This window comes from Ranitomeya variabilis, chromosome 2 (assembly GCF_051348905.1).
Source record: "Ranitomeya variabilis isolate aRanVar5 chromosome 2, aRanVar5.hap1, whole genome shotgun sequence".
NCBI classification, from domain to species: Eukaryota; Metazoa; Chordata; class Amphibia; order Anura; family Dendrobatidae; genus Ranitomeya; species Ranitomeya variabilis.
Window position 1 is genome coordinate 441,119,334 of NC_135233.1, and position 24,344 is coordinate 441,143,677.

General features: G+C 47.1%; 1 protein-coding gene across 5 annotated transcripts in view; it reads right to left on the minus strand.

Moving 5' to 3' along the window:
* Positions 1-24,344, minus strand: part of TTC17 (tetratricopeptide repeat domain 17) — an 81,832-nt gene that overhangs the window by 35,955 nt on the left and 21,533 nt on the right. For 3 of the 5 annotated variants that reach the window (XM_077287094.1, XM_077287095.1, XM_077287098.1), the window contains exons 13-19: positions 23,708-23,876; positions 23,541-23,618; positions 21,345-21,569; positions 19,802-19,988; positions 3,194-3,313; positions 1,860-2,104; positions 1,579-1,741 (exon numbers count right to left, since the gene is read on the minus strand). In XM_077287094.1, coding sequence (XP_077143209.1) covers positions 1,579-1,741; positions 1,860-2,104; positions 3,194-3,313; positions 19,802-19,988; positions 21,345-21,569; positions 23,541-23,618; positions 23,708-23,876 — 1,187 coding nt within the window. The remainder of the gene's footprint in view (positions 1-1,578; positions 1,742-1,859; positions 2,105-3,193; positions 3,314-19,801; positions 19,989-21,344; positions 21,570-23,540; positions 23,619-23,707; positions 23,877-24,344) is intronic. The other 2 variants (XM_077287097.1, XM_077287096.1) reach the window with 1 other exon arrangement.

Sequence of the window (24,344 nt, forward strand, 5' to 3'; positions counted from 1 at the left end):
AAAAAACCTGTGCTTTTTATTGCTCCTTTTTGCCTCCTTAGATTGAGACATAGTGTATATCTATTCTCTCCAATAAACTGCGATAGCAGGACTATGGGTGCAGAGAAGGGGTTAAGCTTTTTCCCATAGTGTGAAGCAGGGTCCTATGCTGTGTCCCCAGGGAGGAAGAGAAGATTGTGCCTTCCAAGTAGTTAGGCTAGCGTTTTCGGCCGATTTCCCCGCAGAAGTGGAGTCCCAAGATGGCACCCCAGATTTGCAGGGCGCTTCTCGTTCAGGGCGAGAAGCGCCTGAGTAGTGGGCGGGGCTCCGGCGGTGGGCGGGGATTTCAACTGCGGCCTAGTCTGGCTGAAAAAGCCGGGGACTAAATTTATGGAGCCTGCTGGTGGAGCGAGCCGGCGGACCGCGACGTAGTGCCGAGTGATCACCGCTGGCGTCCAGCCAGCGGCACCTCTCCCCGGGGACCAGGACCGCACCTTCCCACGCAGGCATCGTGAGGAATGAAACTACTCACCGCCACCGAGCAGAGATGCAGCCTCCATTGTGGGGGAGTAAGCTCAAACGATCCTCCCTTTGCCGTGGGATAGAGAGCCTCTGTCCATCTTCATATGTGCCCGCCGCAGGGGACTTACGGCTTCTGTGGGAACTACATGACACCGTCAGGTGAGGGCTTGATTGCGGTGGAGCCCGGGAGATGCACATAAGAGCCAATACTCTATGTGCTCGACATCTTACAGGGGGGGGGAAGAGATCGGGACCGTATAGGAACCGTCGCCCTAGCGTAGATTAGGCATGCCCCAGTCATCGCAGGAGAGGTAAGGGGAGGTATACTCGCCTGTTGATGGTTCGTCGGAGAGCGGACCCTTGAATGGAATCCGTTGCCCCCTTCACTCCGTTAATTAAAAAATAAAAATCTACAGAAAATGAAAATAAAAAATGTTGGGGTCTGAAGTGCCTCCTACAAACACTAAGCAAGAACTGGGTCATTACTGGCCAAACAAGGGGTGTATACTGCAGAGGAGGAGTTAATTTTTTGTGTTTACTTAGTGTCCTCCTAGTGACAAGCAGCATAACACCCATGGTCCTGTGTCCCCCAATGAGGCGTAGGGGAAATGTTTTTTTTTCTTCTAGAAGTTCTTAAAAAAAATTGAACCTTTGATCACATGATTTCTGGTGCGATAGTTCAGTATTGGAGAGTATTCTCATTTATCGATTTCCCTATCAATTCTACAAGGTCGGCAATTACCAGGAAAATAGGCACAACATGATCACACCATGGGGGATAAACAGTGGAATGACGGTGAGGCCTAGAGCTGTGCTCACTTTGATGTGGGCATCTAAGGGGTTAAACCTCTGAACTTTTCACGTGTACCACTTACGGCACTTATATTTGGGTGACCGCTGTATGACGTGCCACCATCGAGTCAAGAGTCGGGTTATGGGGGTGCAATGGTCCGGGCACTAAAGTTCTTCTTCTAATAACAGATGATTGCATGAAACAATAATACTTAAAATGAAATCAACTGAAAGCCCCCTGGCTCGGATCTCCTAGAGACAGGCGGCCCGGAGGAGCACGGTTACCTGGAAGACCAGGAGACAGTATTTTTGGCCCGCTGATTTCAAGTGCAGCTTGAAAGTCATCATTATTTCCATCAATGACGTCTTCTGCGACGGCCTCCGAGAGGTCTGCAGCATTAGAGCCATCTGCCTTTGGCTTCTTTACGCGTTTCACCTGGAAGGTAATCTTAAAAGGATGATACAAAAAAAAAAAAAACACAAACTCAATACAGTTGAGCCAAAAAAAACAGTCAGAACTGCACAGAAAAGCGCCATTGCCGTCCACTAAGTTATCCTAAACGTACCCATTCGGCCTCCTCGTCATCATCACAATCACCAAAGCAGGACCCCGACTGACCATCCTGTGCCCCTTTCTTCAGGACCCTAATTCCCTGCAGGTCCATACGGCGACCTTTCAGCTCCAGAGCACCCTCAAAAGCTTCAAGAGGCCACGAATTCTCAAACTCATCCACAAGAGCAAGCATCTCCTCAGATATAGGAGCCTCCGGTGTCGATTCCTCTGTAGTGTTGGCTTCAGCCATAATAACATCTGAAAAAAACAAAAAACAAACAATAGATTGTAAAGTCCTGAGCAAGTTCACCTCCGAGCATGCAACTTATGCTGTATTATACTCCAGAGATGCACTCACTATTCTGCTGGTGCAGTCACTGTGTACATACATTACTGATCCTGAGTTACATCCTGTATTATACTCCAAAGATGCACTCACTATTCTGCTGGTGAAGTCACTGTGTACATACATTACTGATCCCGAGTTACATCCTGTATTATACTCCAGAGCTGCACTCACTATTCTGCTGGTGAAGTCACTGTGTACATACATTACTGATCCCGAGTTACATCCTGTATTATACTCCAGAGCTGCACTCACTATTCTGCTGGTGCAGTCACTATGTACATACATTACATTACTGATCCTGAGTTACATCTTGTATTATACTCCAAAGCTGCACTCGCTATTCTGCTGGTGCAGTCACTGTGTACATACATTACATTACTGATTCCGAGTTACATCCTGTATTATATTCCAAAGCTGCACTCACTACTCTGCTGGTGCAGTCACTGTGTACATACATTACATTAATGATCCTGAGTTACATCCTGTATTATACTCCAGAGCTGCACTCACTATTCTGCTGGTGCAGTCACTGTGTACATACATTGCATTACTGATCCTGTACTGATCCTGAGTTACAACCTGTATTATACTCCAGAGCTGCACTCACTATTCTGCTGGTGCAGTCACTGTGTACATACATTGCATTACTGATCCTGAGTTACATCCTGCGTTATACCCTAGAGCTGCAGTTACTGTGTACATACATTACATTACTGATCCTGTACTGGTCCTGAGTTACATCCTGTATTATACTCCAGAGCTGCACTCACTATTCTGCTGGTGCAGTCACTGTGTACATACATTGCATTACTGATCCTGTATTATACTCCAGAGCTGCACTCACTAATCTGCTGATGGAATCACTGACAGGCTTTTGATTCAACACTGGTGTATTAATAAGACATCTTATCAGTATTTTTAGGCGCGTTACAACTTCTTAGTGACCATTCATGTATGTACACACCTATAGCGCGCCTCCCCCCCAGGTCGTCCCTTACTTTCCAAATGCAATGTGGAGCCGGTGGTCCTTTCCTCCACTGGAGATCTGTTGTCCTCATTTGAGTAACTCTGGAAGTATTTCTGTGCGTTCTGCCCCTTTTCCTGATTATGACAATGCCCTGAAAATAAAAAATGCAAGACATCTGTATTTGCTGCACGTTCAGTAAGCGGAAAGAGCGAGTTGGGATTACCATCCCTCAAGCAAGGCCTAGAAACTTGCTGGCGAGGCGTAAGTGGATGGTGAAGGCGCCCGATATGTGGAGACTACACCTCCCAATAGGTTTAATTTTAACAGCAGCGACAATTTGCTTTTTGCAGTGTAATCTGTCCCCATCATCCGTCACAGGACTTGCACGATAGCACAGGACGGGCGTCTGTGACCGAGGAGAGGCCCCGGACTATTTAGTAACAAGCACCAAAAGAAAGCAGAAAGTTCGTCAGTAGACGGAGAGGTGCTCACAGGTCGTACGGTGACGAAGAGCGCTACGTCTGCCACCAGTCACTCAGATGACTCTTAAAAGCCATGACAAGCGGCAGAAAGCCAAGAGCCAATTATGTGTCCTTACATGACTCAGTGGAGGATGCTGCCATATACCAGCCGCCGTCATCATCCAGCAGCTGCAGCAGCATAGTATTACCTGCCTGACGCTGCAATCTACATTACTTCCCTTATGGGGAAAAGACACATCCCAAATATAAAGACCAGCTACAATGTAACATCAAAAGTCACCAACGATGATAAACTAGCGATCACCAGTCACAAATATCACGTTATACCGCCACTCCCTGTTAACTCCGCACACGAGACAGAAAAAAGTAACACTCACTGCATGATACAGGTGCGGCAAATATGGCAAAGTGACTGGTAAATCATCAGAGAAGACAGGAAAAACAGATTCACAGTCTGGACAATATACAGAGTGCAGCTCTGAAATACAACATAGAACGGAATTGACTATCAATACAGGATAAGTAATGATTGTACACAGTGACTGCACCAGCAGAATAGCGAGTGCAGCTCTGGAGTATAATACAGGATGTAACTCAGGATCAGTAATGTAATGTATGTACACAGTGACTGCACCAGCAAAAAAGCGAGTGCAGCTCTGGAGTATAATACAGGATGCAACTCAGGATCAGTAATGTAATGTATGTATGTGCACAGTGACTGCACCAGCAGAATAGTGAGTGCAGCTCTGGAGTATAATACAGGATGCAACTCAGGATCAGTAATGTAATGTATGTACACAGTGACTGCACCAGCAGAATAGGGAGTGCAGCTCTGGGATAGAATACAGGATGTAACTCAGGATCAGTAATGTATGTACACAGTGACTGCACCAGCAAAATAGGGAGTGCAGCTCTGGGGTATAATACAGGATGTAACTCAGGATCAGTAATTTAACGAATGTACGCAGTGACTGCACCAGCAGAATAGGGAGTGCAGCTCTGGGGTATAATACAGGATGTAACTCAGGATCAGTAATTTAACGAATGTACGCAGTGACTGCACCAGCAGAATAGGGAGTGCAGTGGTAGAAAATAAAACAATCTGCAACAAAGTAAGCCACTATAATCCTTTAATTTGCCCATTTCCAACAAATTTTACGTCAGGCTTGGAAATAGGAAGGCACCAACCTACAGACTGCCTATTGTGGGTCTTATGTATTACATAGCACTTGTTCACGCTGCTTTATATACACGTGGACGGTCTCCTGACGCACGCACCAAACGTACGGACCGATGTAAGATGCTGTCTACCATCCAAGTGCACAGGATAACCACAGATTCTCATTGATGGACCACTTGTGTATCTCCACAGCTATAAGAACATCAAAAATGGATTTATTATTAATGATGTGAGAACAATTTAAAGGATTTTCTTTATTTATATAAAGATAATTTTTTTTTTTTACTTATTTGTATTTTCTAAACCACATCTAAATCAGTAGAGATACTTCTGCAAAACATGTTTTTTGCATGTTTCTAATTAAACTTTAGCGATGAACGATGTTTCTCGTAGTCTCCAAAGAGCATAAAACATCATGGATAAAAAAAAAAAAAAGGAGGCTTCAAGTCTAATTCCATTAATTTCTGCGCAGACAGATATTCGTCACTAACCGGTTGAGGACGACACAGCCACCGCTCCCCTATTAACGACGATCTGTTTTACACTTCTATGAAACAACCGGCAGAAGATGTGTAATTCATGAGAGCCGTGACGCGCCAGTCCTGCTCCTGCCTTGAAAGCTAAAATTAGCCCTGGAGTTCACATCAAGGAGCGATAATTTTTTTTTTAGTTCACTGAAGCAGTTAATGACAATTTACGTCTCTGCTCTTCATCAGACGAGACTTCACGATGACAACTACGCTGATGTCACAAGCCCCTGCTGCCGATCGCTCGGCCAATCCCACGAAGAGCATTACCGAAAACATTTCCATGAAACAGTCGCAATCATATTAACGGCAAGCAAGAATTTTTAAACTTTCTTGCTTGATTTCTCAAAATGGAGGAAAAAGGTCTTACGTATTACAGTGACTGGTGCCTTCTACTGTTCTGATAACTACTATAATACTGCTTCTATGTACAAGAATATAACTACTATAATACTGCTTCTATGTACAAGAATATAACTACTATAATACGGATTCTATGTACAGGAATATAACTACTATAATACTGCTCCTATGTACAGGAATATAACTACTATAATACTGCTCCTATGTACAGGAATATAACTACTATAATACTGCTCCTATGTACAGGAATATAACTACTATAATACTGCCCCCTATATGCAAGAATATAACTACTATAATACTGCTCCTATGTGCAAGAATATAACTACTATAATACTGCCCCCTATGTACAAGAATATAACTACTATAATACTGCCCCTATATACAAGAATATAACTACTATAATACTGCTCCTATGTACAAGAATATAACTACTATAATACTGCCCCCTATGTACAAGAATATAACTACTATAATACTGCTCCTATGTACAAGAATATAACCGCTATAATACTGCTCCTATGTACAAGAATATAACCACTATAATACTGCCCACTATGTACAAGAATATAACTATTATAATACTGCTCCTATGTACAAGAATATAACTACTATAATACTGCTCCTATGTACAAGAATATAACTACTATAATACTGCCCCTATGTACAAGAATATAACTACTATAATACTGCCCCCTATGTACAAGAATATAACTACTAATATACTGCCCCCTATGTACAAGAATATAACTACTATAATACTGCCCTCATGTACAAGAATATAACTACTATAATACTACCCCTATGTACAAGACTATAACTACTATAATACTACCCCTATGTACAAGAATATAACTACTATAATACTGCCCCTATGTACAAGAATATAACTACTATAATACTGCCCACTATGTACAAGAATATAACTACTATAATACTGCTCCTATGTAGAAGAATATAATTACTATAATACTGCCCCTATGTACAAGAATATAACTACTATAATACTGCCCCCTATGTACAAGAATAACAGGATTTTGGTTGCTTACCGTAAAATCTGTTTCTCGGAGCCTTCATTGGGGGACACAGGAACCATGGGTGTATGCTGCTGCCACTAGGAGGCTGACACTATGCAAATAAAAAAGTTAGCTCCTCCTCTGCAGTGTACACCCCACCGACAGGAAGTAGGATATTCAGTTAGTGAGAAAGCAGTAGGAGAAGCAACGTTTAAACGAGAAAGAGTAATAATATAATAACAATAATAATCTTTATTTATATAGCGCCAACAAATTTAAGCAGCGCTTTACAGTTTAACAGTTTCAAACACTCAACGTTTGCGTTCTTTGAACGCTCTTTAACAGTATAACACAATAAACAGAGCTGTTCAACTTGGGAGGGTGCTGTGTCCCTCAATGAAGGCTCCGAGAAACAGATTTTACGGTAAGCAACCAAAAATCCTGTTTTCTCTATCGCCTCTCATTGGGGGACACAGGAACCATGGGACGTCCTAAAGCGGTCCCTGGGGTGGGAACAGCAGAAAAACTCCATTCAGGTCGGAGGAATCACCACTGCAAGATCCTTCCACCTAGGCTGGCAACTGCCGAAGCGCAGGTATGGAGCTTATAACCTTTGGCAACAGAGTGAACGGAACACCAGGATGCCGCCTAGCAAAGTGGTAGGGCGGATGCCCCATGGTGTTCCGCCCAGGAGGCGCCTACTGCCCGGGGCAGAGTGAGTTTTAATACAGGAGGAGTCACTCTGTTCTTAACCCGGTGAGCCACCAGAATGGTAGGTCTGATCCAGAGAACAATCGTAACCTTGGAGGCCGGCAGGCCTCTTGGCGTACCGTCTGGAATGACAAAAAGACAGTCCGTCTTCCTAAAGAAGGCGGTCCTAGACAAATAGATCCTCACCGCCCTGACCAGGTCTAGCCTGTTCAGCGAACGCCCCAGAGAATTGATCGGAGCAGGACAAAAGATGGAAAGGACGATCTTATTCAAGTAAAAGGAGGACACCACCCTGGGAAGAAAAGGCGACGAAGGCCGTAAAACTACCCTATCCTGGTGAAGAACCAAGAAATGGGGCGACAGGAGAGAGCCACCAACTCCGAGACGCGTGGAGATGGACACCAGAAACACCACCTTGTAGGACAGAACAGACAGTGAGGCTCATGGGGAGGCTCAAGGGGGGAACTCCACTGAGCCTCCAGAACAAGATTGAGGTCCCAAGGATCCACGGAAGTGTGGTACGGGAGAGCCACATGCGCCACTTGAAGAAAAGTTCTGATCTGAGAAAGGGACGGAAATAAATCTTCGTACCGTGATAGCCAGTAGCTAAGGACCTCTGAAAGGGACTTCAGAAAAAGAATGGAAAGGGTTGCTATCTGACCCTTCAGAGAACTAAGGGCAATGCCAGCATTCAGTCCCGCCGAGAGAAAACAGCCAAAATGGAAGGTTTCAACAGCAAAGCTGTTAACTTGAGCCACCAAGAACTCTGCGGCAGATGAACGATCTCAGCGAACCAGAACCTTCTGGGCCAATGTGGTGCGGTCAGAATGACCGTCACCCCCTCCGCATTTATCTTCAACAGCCTGGGAAGAAAGGGAAGGGATGAACAGAAAGGGAAGTACAAATTGCGACCCAGGAATGGTCAAAGTATCGGTATCCACAACAAGAGGATCGCGGACTTGGAAACAAACGGTGGAACCTTCCTAAGTAGTCGGGCTGCCAGGAGATCCGTGTCCGGAGTTCCTCATCAAAGGCAAATTTGAAGGAAGACCTCCTGAAGCAGGGACCTAGTTGTCCACGCCGGGGATATGCACTGCGGATAGTGCCGAAAACCGTCGCCTCTGCCCAGGATCTTGGATACCTCCGCCATTGCCAAGAGACTGATTCCCTCCCTAGCGATTGACATAAGCCACAGCCGAGGCATTGGACGTCTGAATTCTGACTGGCAGACCTCTGAGAAGCCTTTCCCAGTGACTCAGGGATAGAAGAAAGGCCCCTATCTCAAGGGTGTCGATCGGCGGAGAGGACTCTTGCTCCGACCAACGCCCCCTTCAATGACGGATGGCGAGAAAACGCACCCCAGCCGGGAAGGCTGGTGACCGTCATCACCATCTGCCTTGGGAGGACCGGACCTGGGGAATGAGAGGGGATGACAGCCACCAGTTGAGGCTATTAGAATCGGACGGAAAGTCGGATCGGAGGATCCAGAGACAGCACAGACCTGTCCCACTGAGGAAGGATGGTCTGCTGAAGTGGTCTCAAGTGGAACAGCGCAAAAGAGAACTCTTACGGAGCTGTCACCATGCATCACAGGACCGTCATAGCTGAACGGAAGGAAGGCAGCCGAGGGCCCTGCAGAGAGCGAACTCCGTATGGAGAATTGCCCGCTTCTCGAGAAGAAAAACCCACGGCGGTGTCGAACAACATGCCTAAGAGGACAAGACCCTGACTCGGAACAAGACAAGACTTTGTTCTGTTGGCCAGCCACCAGAAACGGGACAGGGAGTCGAGGACGATGGTCAGACACTCCTGGGCCCCAGAGAGGGGCAGAGGCTTGATGAGGATGACTTTAAGATATGGAATGAGCACTAGGCCCCTGATCCTCAAGGAAAATCAGGACATTGAGCAAGGAATCTTGGATATCCATGGAGAACAGGAATTCCTGTGGATCCATGGAAGCCAGGACTGAACAGAGGAACTTCATCCTGAAATGCCGCAGGCGGAACCTTCTGTTCACTAACTTCAGAGACAGAATGGGTCGAACTGCGCGCTCTTCGGCACTACAAGCAGGTTTGAATAGAAACCTGTGAAGCGTACCTGCTGTGGGACGGAAACAATAACCTCCAAACAAAGAAGGAAGGTAATGGACGCAAAGACACCTGGGATCAGAGGAGGATTTTTAGAGGGCGGGATTCAAAGAAGCGATTCCGGGCCGCGAAGTGAACCCTCTCTTGTATCCAGAGGATACCACCTCCCTGATCTAAGCGTCCTCCACTGAAGCCAGCCAAACATCCCTGAAAAAGGCAGGAGATGCCCGCCCAAACTGGAAGAAATGTTGGGCCGTTAGCACGAGTTATGCCGAGGAAGATCTGCCAGGTCTAGGCCTGGTGGACCAACCATGGGAGTTGCGGGAACGCCGGGAAGGGGTAGGCTTAAAGGAAGCCTTTTCTCTAGCCAGATGAGATCGCAGTCTGTGTTAGCTAGAGGAATCTTCCGACGTCGCAAAACAGCGAAAGGACAAAGGGAACTCGTGCCTCCCGTGGCGTCATTAATAATTTGTTTCAGCATGTAGCCAAAGAGACAGGCCCCCTGGAAGGGGAGGCCGGTAAGGGACTTCTTGAAGACAAGTCCGCCTGCTGTGTGTAGAGCCGAATATTCCGTCGGATGGCCACCATATTGCTGGACGCGTGAGATGCACAAGCCGCGCATCTAGGGAGGCAGATACCAAATATTTCCCTGCATAGGAAATCTGGTCCGTCAGGTCAGCTAGCTCCCCCAGAGGAGCTCCAGCCGGGGTGCTCTTACAAGGCTGTTTGGTCCATCTATCTATGATCCTTGAGACCCAGGTAGAGGCAATGGCCGAGGCACAAAGTAGAAGCAGCCGTTTCAGAGGCTGATTTATCCAGCGATTCAATAATTGTATCCTTGGAACCCATGCCAAGTTGGTAGACAGTCTGGGAACTGACGAGTCCAGAATTGCCCGCTTCCTGCCGAGGAATCAGTCCAGTTAGCAATGAGCTCAGGGGAGAAGGAATATAGGATGCCGAGACGCTTCCCTGTCTGAAAGCATCTGGTATGGCTCGCATTTCCCCTGGCAAGTACCACCACAAATTCAGTGTGTGGGGCAAAGACCTTGGAAGGTGGTTTGACCGTCTAAACGAAACCGCCTATTCTGCGGGTTCCGTAGAGGTATCCATGATGCTTAGGGTCTGGTTGATCGCAACAATAAGGTTATGTACCTGTAGTGAAACCAAGTCTGAAACTTCCTCTGCAAACATGACCGAGGAAGCCCGTCTCTCTCTCTCTCTCTCTCTCTCTCGAAGGATCAGGAAGAGGGATCTCACCGGTCCAGACCGGAGGGCAAGATGGAGCGGGAAAGAAAGGTGTCAGACGTCCATGGGGCTGATGGTGGACGTCCTCGTCTCCTCCAACCGACAGGCTCTGGAGGGCAAGTGGGTGGGAAATGGAGCAGGGACCGAACTTCTAAGCACGCTTGTGTGCTAGGATCATGGTCCTGCTGTCAGATCTATGAGGACACGGGGTGCAGTACATGCCGTACTCATAGTCCATAATGTGGGATTACAGGTGTGACTGTTCACCCTGTATCCCTCCGAAAAAAAAGGAGCCTAGAATTTTGCTATGTATCTCTTGTGGCCTGAGTTGAACAAGGCTGGACAGAGAATCCTGTGACCCACTAGCAACTGCGGTCAGGCACGGACACCAAGGTCGAGACATTCTGGTGAGGTCCGCCCCAGACTGAGACAGAAGGAAAGCCCACAAAGGGATAGGGGTCTTGGTCTCACCCGGGGTAGGGACTCCTGGACAGGGAGTTGCTGCAGCTGACAAGAGGAAGCAGGAGGACGGGGACGCTCTCCTTATAGGATTAGGCCTGGGAGCAGACCCACTAAATGATGCCCGATGGTTAGGGGAACAGGAGAGGGGAGTAATAGACTGCATAGCAGAGCTACTCACAGTAATAGTAGAGTCCTGTAGACTGCTCCCGGCTGTAGCTGCGACCGGCATCATGGCACAGGTCCAGGGCACCAGCGATGAGATGGCAACCTAAGGAGGATGCAGGGGACCCCGCCGGAGAAAGATTGTGCTGGGGAATAAAGGACCCTGCTGCAGTCTGGATGAACCGCAGATGGTGACCGCTGAAAGGGCGCTGGAACGTGCGCCCTGCTGCGATGTGGCGCCAAGCAGCGGCGTAGAAGTCATGGGCCCAGGAGCACCAAGATGGCGCCGGTGGGCGGGGAGTAAAGAGATTGTCGGGCGGGAGAAAGCCCGCCCGATGAAAGCAGAAGTGGACGGAGCGCGGCATCGGAAGTAGGCCCGGGCAGAAGCCGGGGCCTAAATTACAGGCCAGCGACCGCCGGAGGAAAAGCCACGGCACCAGAGAAGTGCGCCGCAGTTAGAAAAACGGCACGGCAGCCTGCCAAGGCTGTCACGCTGGAGAGGATGGAGCAGCCGCCATGAAAACCCGCGGCACCAGAGCAGTGCGCTGCAGGGAGAAGCGGCGCGGCAGCCTGACAGGGCTGTCGCGCTGGAGAAGGTAGTGCGGCCCCATGAAAACCGCGGCGCCGGAGCAGTGCGCCGCAGGAAGAACTGGCACGACAGCCTGTCAGGGCTGTCTCACTGGGGAGACTGGTGCGGCGTAGGAAGCGGCGTGGCAGCCTGTAGAGGCCCCGCGCCGGAATAGAAGGCAGAGGGGCCGCAGATGCCGCATTGGAACAGTAATCCCGGGCCGTGCTGCGCAATCTGGGTGCAAGCGACGACCAGGTATTCTGGGAGCCCCTAGCAAGACCCCCCTTGAAAGATTTGGGATGGGATGGGAAATACTCACCTCAACTTCCCACGCCGATACTAACCTGAAGAGGAATGAGATGTCCAAGCTGATGGACGTCCTCGTCTCCTCCAACCAACAGGCTCTGGTGGGCGAGTGGGTGGGGGACGGAGCCAGGACCGGACTTCTGAGCACGCTTGTGTGCCAGGATCATGGTCCTGCTGAGGGATCTATGAGGATACGGGGTGGCAGTACACGCCGTACTCATAGTCCGTATTGTGGGAATACAGGTGTAACTGTTCACCCTGTATCCCTCCGGAAACCTGAAAAGAAACGACGCACATTGAGATAGATAAGGGTCTAATGAAAGACCCGTGTCCACCTCCTACTGACACCAAGCTAAACTGAATATCCTACTTCCTGTCGGTGGGGTGTACACTGCAGAGGAGCAGCTAACTTTTCTAACTTTTTAATTTGCATAGTGTCAGCCTCCTAGTGGCAGCAGCATACACCCATGGTTCCTGTGTCCCCCAATGAGAGGCGATAGAGAAATAACTACTATAATACTGCCCCTATGTACAAGAATATAACTACTACTAGATGGTGGCCCGATTCTAACGCATCGGGTATTCTAGAATATGTATGTATTTATATAGCCGCCACATAGGATATAGCACAGGCCACGTACCAAACAGTATATAACAGCCCACGCAGTATATAACACAGCCCACGCAGTATATAACATTGCCCATGTAGTATATAACACTGCCCACGTAGTATATAGCAGCCACGTAGTATATAGCACAGCCCATGCAGTATACAACACTGGCCACGTAGTATATAGCAGCCACGCAGTATATATCAGCCCACGTAGTATATAGCAATGTGGGCACCATATCCCTGTTTAAAAAAAAAATAAAATAAAAAATAGTTATATACTCACCCTCCGGCGTCCAGCGAAGCTGTGTCGATGCGCGCGAGGCTACTGCCAGCTTCCGTTCCCAGGATGCATTGCGAAATTACCCAGATGACTTAGCGGTCTCGCGAGACCGCTAAGTCTTCTGGGTAATATCGCAATGCATCTCTGGGAACGGAAGCTGGCGGCAGCCGCACGCGCCTAGGCGGATGACGGAAGGTGAGAATAGCAGGTTTTTGTGTTTTTTATTATATTTAACATTAGATCTTTTTACTATTGATGCTGCATGGGCAGCATCTATAGTAAAAAGTTGGTCACACAGGGTTAATAGCAGCGTTAACGGAGTGCGTTACCCGCGGCATAAGGCGGTCCGTTAATGCTGCCATTAACCCTGTGTGAGCGCTGACTGGAGGGGAGTATGAAGCGGGCGCCGGGCACTGACTAGACGGAAGTAGGGAGGAACTAATTCTCGGCCGGACTGTGCCCGTCGCTGATTGGTCGCGGCAGCCAGGACAGGCAGCTGGCGAGACCAATCAGCGACGTGGAATTTCCGTGACGGAAGTTGCAGACAGACACACGGAAGTACCCCTTAAACAATTATATATATAGATAATACTGCTCCTATGTACAAGAATATAACTACTATAATACTGCCCCTATGTACAAGAATATAAATACTATAATACTGCCCCCTATGTACAAGAATATAACTACTATAATACTGCCCCCTATGTACAAGAATATAACTACTATAATACTGCCTCTATGTACAAGAATATAACTACTATAATACTGCCCCTATGTACAAGAATATAACTACTATAATACTGCTCCTATGTACAAGAATATACCTACTATAATACTGCTCCTATGTACAAGAATACAACTACTATAATACTGCTCCTATGTACAAGAATACAACTACTATAATACTGCTCCTATGTACTGGAATATAACTACTATAATACTGCTCCTATGTACAAGAATATAACTACTATAATACTGCTCCCTGTGAACCTTATAGGTTAATACGTTATTGCGTTTTCCCCGCCATCCCCTGCTGCAGTGGTAATGGTTATTGGGGGTAGTAGCAGTGTACTGTATGTCCTTAGGTGCCCGCCCGAGTTCGTCCTTTCATGTACGGCTATGTGATGACCGAGTAGCTATCAGACTATGCATTTCCGTCACACCGAGGTGGGGTCGGGTGCTGGGGGGCGAGTGTACACGACTCACATCTTGCAGCATAAAGGGAGGGGAACTAAAAATAGTCTGCTCAATAATTAATGGGGCTGTGCTCCTTCTGTAGATGGCCGTGACTCCCCTGTGCAGCTCCTTCCATAACCCCTTCTACCACTGGCTCTGGCTCCAAATGTGACGTGAGAGCAGAAGTGACTTCCCTCCGCTTGCCGGGCCCAAACACTGAGCTAAATTTAACTCTGCAGCCCCGCGTGCGGATAAGAGAGACTAGAAGATGCGATTGCGGATGCCGCTCACACACGCCGGGCGCTGCCGCTACCTATAGAGAGCGCTGCCGTGCCCGGAATATTAATGACGGCCTCAGACAGCTCGGCTTCCAGCAGAGATCACGAGCCAGAGACGGAGGGAGGGGACGATGAGCAAGGAGAGCGCAAGGAAGACAGAAAGGACATCATAAAAGACGCCAGTCCCAGGATTCCCTCCAGATACACCATGCTGGGACTTCTAGTTCCACCCAACTGCAGTAATCGGCATTTTTACATATTCTAAAGGAAAGACATACAGGCAGGGATGCTATAAAAGGATCCATAAACATCCAGATACATTTTGATGAAATTCTTATAAGGAATGCCCTGCCTAAAAAAATAGCGCCAGTCCTACATGTGGCATTGAATCGGCATCAACCCACATGATGAATATTAATGGGGTTTATCCCAAGTGAGCAGTGCCGTCTATATATTGTGACCTCAAACTCCTGCCGTGACGGTATGGTGACTTAGGGTACCGTCTCACAGTGGCACTTTTGTCGCTACGACGGTACGATCCGTGACGTTGCAGCGATATCCATACGATATCGCAGTGTCTGACACGCAGCAGCAATCAGGGACCCCGCTGAGAATCGTACGTCGTAGCAGATCGTTTGGAACTTTATTTCGTCGCTGGATGTCCTGCTGTCATCGCTGGATCGGTGTGTGTGACACCGATCCAGCGATGCGTTCGCTTGTAACCAGGGTAAACATCGGGTTACTAAGCGCAGGGCCGCGCTTAGTAACCCGATGTTTACCCTGGTTACCATCGTAAATGTAAAAAAACCAAACACTACATACTCACATTCCGGTGTCCGTCAGGTCCCTAGCCGTCTGCTTCCCGCACTGACTGACTGCCGGCCGGAAAGTAAAAGCAGAGCACAGCGGTGACGTCACCGCTGTGCTCTGCTTTCACTTTACGGCCGGCACTCAGTCAGTGCGGGAAGCAGACGGCTAGGGACCTGACGGACACCGGAATGTGAGTATGTACTGTGTTTTTTTTTACATTTACGATGGTAACCAGGGTAAACATCGGGTTACTAAGCGCGGCCCTGCGCTTAGTAACCCGATGTCTACCCTGGTTACCCGGGGACTTCGGCATCGTTGGTCGCTGGAGAGCTGTGTGACAGCTCCCCAGTGACCACACAACGACTTACCAACGATCACGGCCAGGTCGTATCGCTGGTCGTGATCGTTGGTAAATCATTTTGTGTAACGGTACCTTAAGGGCGCGTTCACACATCAGGTTTTTGCCATCTGGCACAATCCGGCGAATGTTGGAAAAAACGGATCCAGTGCAGATTGTGAAAAACTGATGTGACTGATCCGGGTAGCATATCCAGATAATTGGATAAAAAATTATTTGGAGCATGTGCAGTTTAAAAAAACGGAATCCGGCGCCGGAATCTGTAATTTTCCGGATCTGGCACCTTCCAGCTCCCATAGACTTCCATTCTAGCAAACAGCCGGAAGCGCCGCTTCTGGCGCTTCCGGCTTTTTCGCCGGAGACAAAAAAATGTTTTTTTTCCCAGAAACTGGAAACGGCAGATTTGCCGGATCTGGCAAAAACCGGACGAAACGCAATGTCATTTGGCGCAATCCAGCACTAATACAAGTCTATGGGAAATAAAACGGATTCGGCGGCAACATTCACCGGATCCGTTTTTTTGGAAAATTAGCCGGATTGAGCCTTACTGTGAAAACCTGATGTGTGAAAGTAGCCTAAGGGCGCGTTCACATGTCAGGTTTATGCCATGAAAAACGGAACATCGTGCTGTAACCAGCGAAGTGAATATGACCTCTGAAGTCTCATGCACGCGTTCCCTATTTTTTCCTTGCAGCGTCAATTCTTTTAGCATTTTACACCCTTTCGATGGAATGGGAAATAATGCTTTAAAAAAAAAAACGCATTAAAAAAATGCAGACAAGAATGTGCTTTTTTCAAGCAGCTTTTCTTTGGGCCGAGAAACGTTTTTGCTGCGGCAAAGTCTGCAAATGTGAGCGATTACCATTAAACTAGCTGTACACATGCACGATGCAGATTGATCGCCAGCAGCGGTAGATGACCCCTTTATTGGATCAGTGAAGTTTGGCTGCTGCCACACTATGTAAAGTCTATGGCATACTGAGTACAGCGCCATCAGCAGCATGCTCACGGACATTGCATGGCCCCAACACACAATAGATGGCTGCCGGCTGGTCGTGCGGTTGGCAGCCACTGTGGCCGTCGGTCCCATAGACAGGATCACTCGTTTGGCCAAATGACTAAGCAGGGAGGAAGTGGGGAGAGCACCTTATCGGCGCGCACACCAGAGGTCACTGGTGTGGAGGTCGCCGGCGCCTGCGCAGAAGATCTCTGAATGCTGCACCCACAGAAGGGAGGAGGCTGTACGGATTTCTGAGGGGGTCGGATTGTCGATAGCCGCTACTGCGCAGGCGTGTCCGGCGCCATTTTGCCACAGATTTTTTTGGTATGAATTTATAGCATTAAATAAAGGAATTAAATGCACATTATACATGCATTATGAATAGCTAATCAGAGCACCACATGAAGACTCCCCCCATAGGCCTCCCCGGAGCATGAGCACATAATTAACTTAAAACTGAAAATAAAGATTAAACAACAACCACAAGACAGATTCCAATCACCAGGTATCAGCGTAATCAGTATATTGGCGTCGTTCTGACACTGTCTGAGTCACTGAGCACAGGCCTGCCAACAGGTCCTGCTCACAGGTCCTGCTCACAAGTTCCCTTTAATCGCTCGGCGAATGAAACCCAAACAACTATGACGTCATTGTGATTATTTTTTTCTTTTCCATTTGAAACCACAACAAAACTTTTCCTTTTTCTTTCAGCAGATTATACGGTAAAGTGAGTTGAATCATTCAAAACTATGGATCTAGGAAGACGATGGAGAGGCGACTCAAGTCTAACAAGTGTGAAGCTGCGTCCGCACAGGTCTGAAATGTAAAATGATTTATCCAATAGAAAAGCATTTTTTACTCATTGCCACTGAAAACATTCTTTTTGCCAGATCTAACAAAGAACAAAAACACTCTCTCGGAGTGTACACCTGATCAGAATCGTCCTTTCCCCATCACCACCATTGTAAAATAAGTTTAACAGCAAAATATAAAAATTTTGATTATTTCAATAAACCAATGAAACAAGAAAAATGCAATTACACTCCAATTAAAAAAAAAACTTTAAGAAAAGTTGTGTAATGATGGAAATCGCAGGATAGAGACGTTACAGATTTGCAAATGATAGAAAAATGGAGACAAAAAAAAAATAAAAAAAAAATCACAATTTCCTCAGTCTGGAGTATGAGCCACATGCAGAAATCCCAGGACATCTAGCCTTGGCTGCTATCAGTGAGGTTATTGATGGTCGTCTGAAGAAGATTCAGCCTCTTAATGAACTTGGGCAAATCATCAAGATCCTCTGCTGGCGGCTCCTGTGTAATCACTGACCAATGATGTCCCCGATTGAGGCCAGTCTGGGGACGCTGCAGCCATTTGAGCAAGTTTAGGACACACAGGCGGCTCACACCAGCAACCTACGCCCTGGAGATGCCATTTTGAAAAAGGTTCTTGTAACACTTTGAAGAAATGGCCACCAAAGCAATGTAATGAAAAGCGGTTAGTGACATGGAATGAAGACTAGGGGGGTCCGATTAGTGTAATTATGCCACCCTGCACCATAACCCTGGGAGCAGGATCCATGTGACATTCCCTCGTGACGGCCAGTTGGAAGCTCCAACGACGCTTAATCTTCAGCTTTCACACAGAAGGAATAACATTTTCTCCTCGGATTAACTGATACTTGGTTGAAACTATTTTGGCCTCCACACACTGCCAAGCAGCCCCTGATCACCACCAAGCCACCAACCTTGCATCACTGTAGGAATCACTGAACTATTGCCATCCTTCACGGTAGGCATCACCAAACCCCTATCCTGTATCACTGAGCCACTGTAATCCTTCACTGTATGCATACCAGAGCCCCCGCCATGCTTCATGGCAGGCATCACCACAATGCTTTGCTGTAGGCAGCACTAAGCTTCCACCATGCTTAATAGGAATCACTGAGCCGCCAACATGCTTAACTGTAGGTATCACTGAGCTACTGCCATGCTGCATTGTAGGCATCACTGAGCCAGTGCCATCTTTTACTATAGGCATCTCTGAAGCACCGCCATGCTTCACTGTAGGCAGGGTGTTATTTTCAGGGTACAGTTGATTCTTCCTCCTCCAGATTACCGCTGAGGCTTGAAAAGTTCCAGTTTTGCTCCATAAAACAGAATCTCAGAACTTCTTTGGATATTTACACGGTTTTGAGCATATTGGAAGCACATTTTCTTGTAGTTTTGGGTTATTATAGGTGACATATTGAAGTTCAGACATGGAGACATTCACTGTTTAATATGTGTCTTCCTATGCAAGCTGAACCCTCAGTACTTGTTGCCCACAAGTCTTACTGCAGGTCTTTTGCAATCATTTGACCTCATGCCTCTGGTCGCAGTCAATGACGGCGTCCTCATTCTGCAACCTCCAGGTAGTGTAGCCGGTGTTCAAATAACTCTGAATTTGTGAACTCTGATTCCTTCTGGAACATTCGATTTTCAGAAGTCCTGGAAGGATCTGCAGCGGCTGTCACAGTCACTTGACTTGTACCCAACAGAACAGCTTTAGTGGGGAGTAATGAAGGCAGCTGCAAAACCTATAAATATTAGTGACCAGTAGGCCTTTGCCCATGAGGAATAGGCTAAAATTCCTCAGGAACACTGCCAGAAGTTGCTCCCTGTCTATGCATCACTTTTCCAGCAGGTCACAACAGCCAGAGGAGCTCTATGAAGTACTACTAATAATTCTGAGACTGCAGTAGTCAGTGAAAGCGGCATTTTGTGCTGAATTTGGAGAAACCACGTACATGAGTTATGTTCAGCTATTTACATTGTTCTTGTTTTATTGGTTTATTTTAAAAAGCAAAAAGTTTGCAAATTTTGCTAATAACCAGATTTTGCAATTTCGAAGTCATGAACAAGAAGCAATTGTTGTTTTGCAGCATTTATTTGTGCAGTGTGATCGAGAAAAGATGATAGATTATAGGTTACACGTCAGTAACTGTGAGCGGAGGCCCGGAAGTATGCTTACCGCTGCACACGGAGGACGAGGCGTTGTACAGGAGGGGGTACAGCTGTAGGCACCGAATTATTTGCAGGCTCGCTCTACACTCTGGACATCCTCTGTTCAGATCCAGAGCGGCACGGAAGACTTGTAAAGCGGCAGACAGGTTGTTCAGGGACAGGTAAGCGTTCCCCAGGCTCAGCAGTGCCAGAGGCTGGAGATGAAGCATGATGCATTAGTCACAGAGAATCTACAGTCAGTAAATGCATCACTCATAACATTCATCACACTGTTCAGAATAACCCTATAAAGAAAAAGACAGACATACTTCTTGTTTGCATCCATCACATTTTATGTTTTTTTTTTTTATTTTACATTTTGTGCATTTTGCAGTCAGATGTTACTTCTAAGACTATGCTAAAATATAAAATTCACTATACCCAGCGGGACAGAATTACTAAGCTAACTGCACCGGAAATCTGGCTAGACTTCCACCAAAAAAAAAATAAAATAAAAAACAGTCTCACATGAGACATGATAATTAAATCAGCCAAGTGCGGGGAAAGATGTGTGAGACCACATCAAAGGCAGGGACACAGCTGATGACGTACATGTGCATCACCGATTGTGAAGGGGTTAAATAGCATTTAAGTGGGGTTTTTTTGTCCAACATGTTCACGTTTTGACAACTCGTGGTGTAAACAGAGCCAAAAAATGGTGTAAAATGAGACTAGACAGTGCCAAATCCACTCTGATATATGTGGCGGATTTTAAGAGAGAGCAAACTTAGTCTAAACTGTCTAAAAGTTCAACGTTTTTTGTAAATGAGCCACAATATCTTTTGTTTTTTTCAGGAATACAGCACGATCGGGGTATGTACCTTAGGTTTCCTTTTGCAAGCGTCATGTACTTCATTCTGTCTTTGTTTCTTACTTATGGTTCTCTAAGAAAAGTGTAAACCCCCAGAAAATCTACAGGTTCCAAAAATTCACTATAAAGTAAATGCTTGCTTCATGCATCTAAAATAATCAGAAAAGACCCCGACATGGATGAGGTCTGACATCACGTGTGCCATTCTTTGTCATAGTTAAAGTAAGGAAAGAATTGCAAAAGAAGAAGCGGTGGGCACGCCTGAATTATTTGTATTCACTCTGGTGTTTGGCTTAAAAACTGCAGGTGTGAATGTGACCGTATCACCCCGAAAATGGCAAAGTAAGTGATGAAGGAACATTGTATAGACGCACTGGATAGAGGAGTCGGATTCGTCGGGATCTGACTATTGTGCACTGCCCAAACTTATAGTACAATTATATTGCTGCATGTTTCTTTTGCAGTAGTGAAGCCAAGTACTATATATAATGCCGCCATGTCAGATATCCATGGGTGCGCACCGATCAGCCAGTGCAGGTAATGACGGCAAGCAGTGCCCCTTCCTCCTGTAGACAACTGGCTCCTGCGTGTTACTCTGAGAGTAGGTCCCAGAGAATGGATCCACTCTGCCTGTCAAAAAGGGTACACACAAGTCTGCATAAAAGGGGATTTTGCAACATGTATAATCTGTGGCAATCACCTCAGAGAGGTCCGAGGTCCTTGCTTGCACTAATAATTTACTGGCATCCAGGTGAAGTCCGTGGTGCATTAGTAAGTTGGCCAGATTCACCAGTGGGATTTGTTGGTGGTGGGCTGGAGCAGTGTTCAAGGCTCTGCGCAGGCAAGCGATGGCTTGTGTACAGTTTCCTATAGCTCGCCAATACAGAGCTGCCTCATTCAGGACGGACCACACCGGACTGGCTGGCTGAAAGATAACCAACATATTAAACCGTGCTCCTTACATCATGCCGCAGTTATACAGAAGAGGTATTTAGTCCGGAGTATTATAGCAATGATCCCATAGGACTGGTACTCGTCAGCAGTGGTGCTGCATCATTCACACCTCGGAGGGGCAATTCCAGAGGCAAAACGTTTTTTTTTTTCTAAAAGGGGTCGTCTACTACTAGTATTTTACTTCCCAAAATAAAAAAAAGCAGATAATCACCTCCCACACCGGCACCTTTAAAGTGATGTCATATCAGGACTCCTGTTTGTTTTGTCACAGTAGCGCACTAGTACCAATTAGTGGTCCTAGATATGCTGCTTGCTCACACTTCTAAACTTCAGAAATTCGAGGGAAGTATGACAATTGCATCCCATTTGCAGCATATTAACGTCACTCCAGCCCATGTAGACCTGTGCCGACATCGCTGGAATGGTGCCGATGAGGGAGAGGATTATCTGCTGATTTTATTTTACACTGGGGAATATAGTATTTAAAGGGAACCTGTCACCCCCCCAGGCGTTTTTAACTAAAAGAGCCACCTTGTGCAGCAGTAATGCTGCATTCTGACAAGGTGGCTCTTTTAGTTCTGGGTGCTGTAACTGCCGAAATAATCAGTTTTGTAATTTGTCCTAAATACCTTTTCTTCAGTCAAGGAGGCAGGCCTTTCCCCCCTGCTGCAGACGCCACACAGCCATCACTCAAATCTTCTTGGCGCCGCCTCCTCCTCTCCGCTGTTTTGATATGAGCCGGCGCCTGCGCTCTTTTCTCCTGCCTTGGGCATGCGCAGTGAGCGCTGGCCGTCTGTCCTCATATGCAGTCTAGCTGACTGCGCCTGTGCAGCCGCCCTGCCTGTGAATCCCAGCCCCGCAGTGTCTTCTGATTAATTCTCACTGCGGGGCTGGGATTCACAGGCAGGGCGGCCGCACAGGCGCAGTCAGCTGGGCTGCAGATGAGGACAGACGGGCAGCGCTCACTGCGCCCGCCCAAGGCAGGAGAAAAGAGCGCAGGCGCCGGCTGATTTCAAAACAGCGGTGAGGAGGCGGCGCCCGGCGCCAAGAAGATTTGAGTGACGGCTGTGTCTCGTCTGTAGCAGGGGGGAAAAGCCGGCCTCCTTGACTGAAGAAAAGGTATTTGGGACAAAATACAAAACTGATTATTTCGGCAGTTACAGCACCCAGAACTAAAAGAACCACCCTGTCAGAATGCAGCATTACTGCTGCACAAGGTGGCTCTTTTAGTTACAAACGCCTGGGGGGGATGATGACAGGTTCCCTTTAAAAAAGGAGGTGTCCTGATTAGTGGACAACCTCTTTAATATCATTTGGGAGTATATAAGTCTTCAAATCAGTAGGGGGTGGATGCGCAGTACCCGGCCACTATTCTGGTCTACAGAGCTGTGCAGCTCCATAAATGAGCAGTTCCAGCCGACACCGGGACCAGCTGATCGGCGAGGATGGCCGATGTCGCACCTCCAACAATTAGACATTGAAGACTTATCCTAGTGATAGGCCATCAATGTTAAAATCCCGAACAACTCCTTTAACTGGTGCTTTTAAGTTCATGAGAAAAGGAGCCCCCTATCTATGCAAATCACTCAGCGGTTTCAGCAGAATGTCAGCTGTGTAATTACAGCCGGTTCCAGCTGCAGATGGCGCGGGCTCAGTTTCTGAGCGTGCGTTGGGCTTTTTTCCTATTGCAGCACCAAAACAGGCTTAGAAAAGTACCAGACCTGAGACCTGCCTTAAGATTCCTGGATGTCATGGAAAACTTACAGCAATAGAGTCACAATCACAGAGAGCTCCCTGTGTAGCCACTTAAATGCCATCTGACACATATTGTGGATTGTGCAGGCTCAACTCCTACATCTGAATCTTAGCGTTTTTTTTTTTTTTCAATTTTCATTACTTTATACATGTGCTTCTAATATAAAACATGAAGAACGTCACAGACCTGAGCTAGAGAATGATATAATGAGAGCTTTAACTCGTCTTCTGAAATACTGAGGTTGTTGATGAGAGACTGCAGGGCCTGAAAAAAAAAAAAAAAAATTAATGAGTCGCTGGACTGCTGGTATGAGAGCGGATGTGTATACAGCATTGAGGTATATAGATATATACCTGCTGGGCATGTCTGTCCGGCTTCAGCTGCTGCAGGTCAAGCTTTCCTTCCACCTCCATTAGCAGCCTCTGAAGAGACTCATTCTTGCGCTTTTCTGGGACGGATGTGCAGTCCGGTGTGGGCAGATCACTTACAGTATCCAAATAATTCAAAACAGCAGGGCTGACACTAAAAGATGTAAACCAAATACATCAGGACCTCTAAAGTACCACTCCAGGGTTTCTAATTATTGCCCCCTGCATTAGCGTTCAGTAATTTGGGTGCAGTGTTTGCAGTCACCTGTTGCAGCCATCTGCCGTTTCCAGCGCTGCTCCGGTCCCTCTCCTGTATCTGTCGGCTCACACAGCGGACTGTTAGATCCTTTCTTAATGCAAGTCCCATTCTGAGTTTCATAGACTTACTTTGAGAAAGTGGCTTCCAGCCCAAACAGAAGCGCTGCCGGTCACAACTGCAGTCAAATGCTCCAGGAGAGGGACCGGAGCAGTGCCTGAATTAAGTATTTTAATGCACATGGTGTCCACAAGGTACTGATAGAAGGAGCGACCCATTATGATGCCTCTCAAACTTATATTTGGCTTTTGCTTCGCCTGTTATCCCCATCTCAGCCGTTCATGCACTGGACACAGAAGGAGAAGG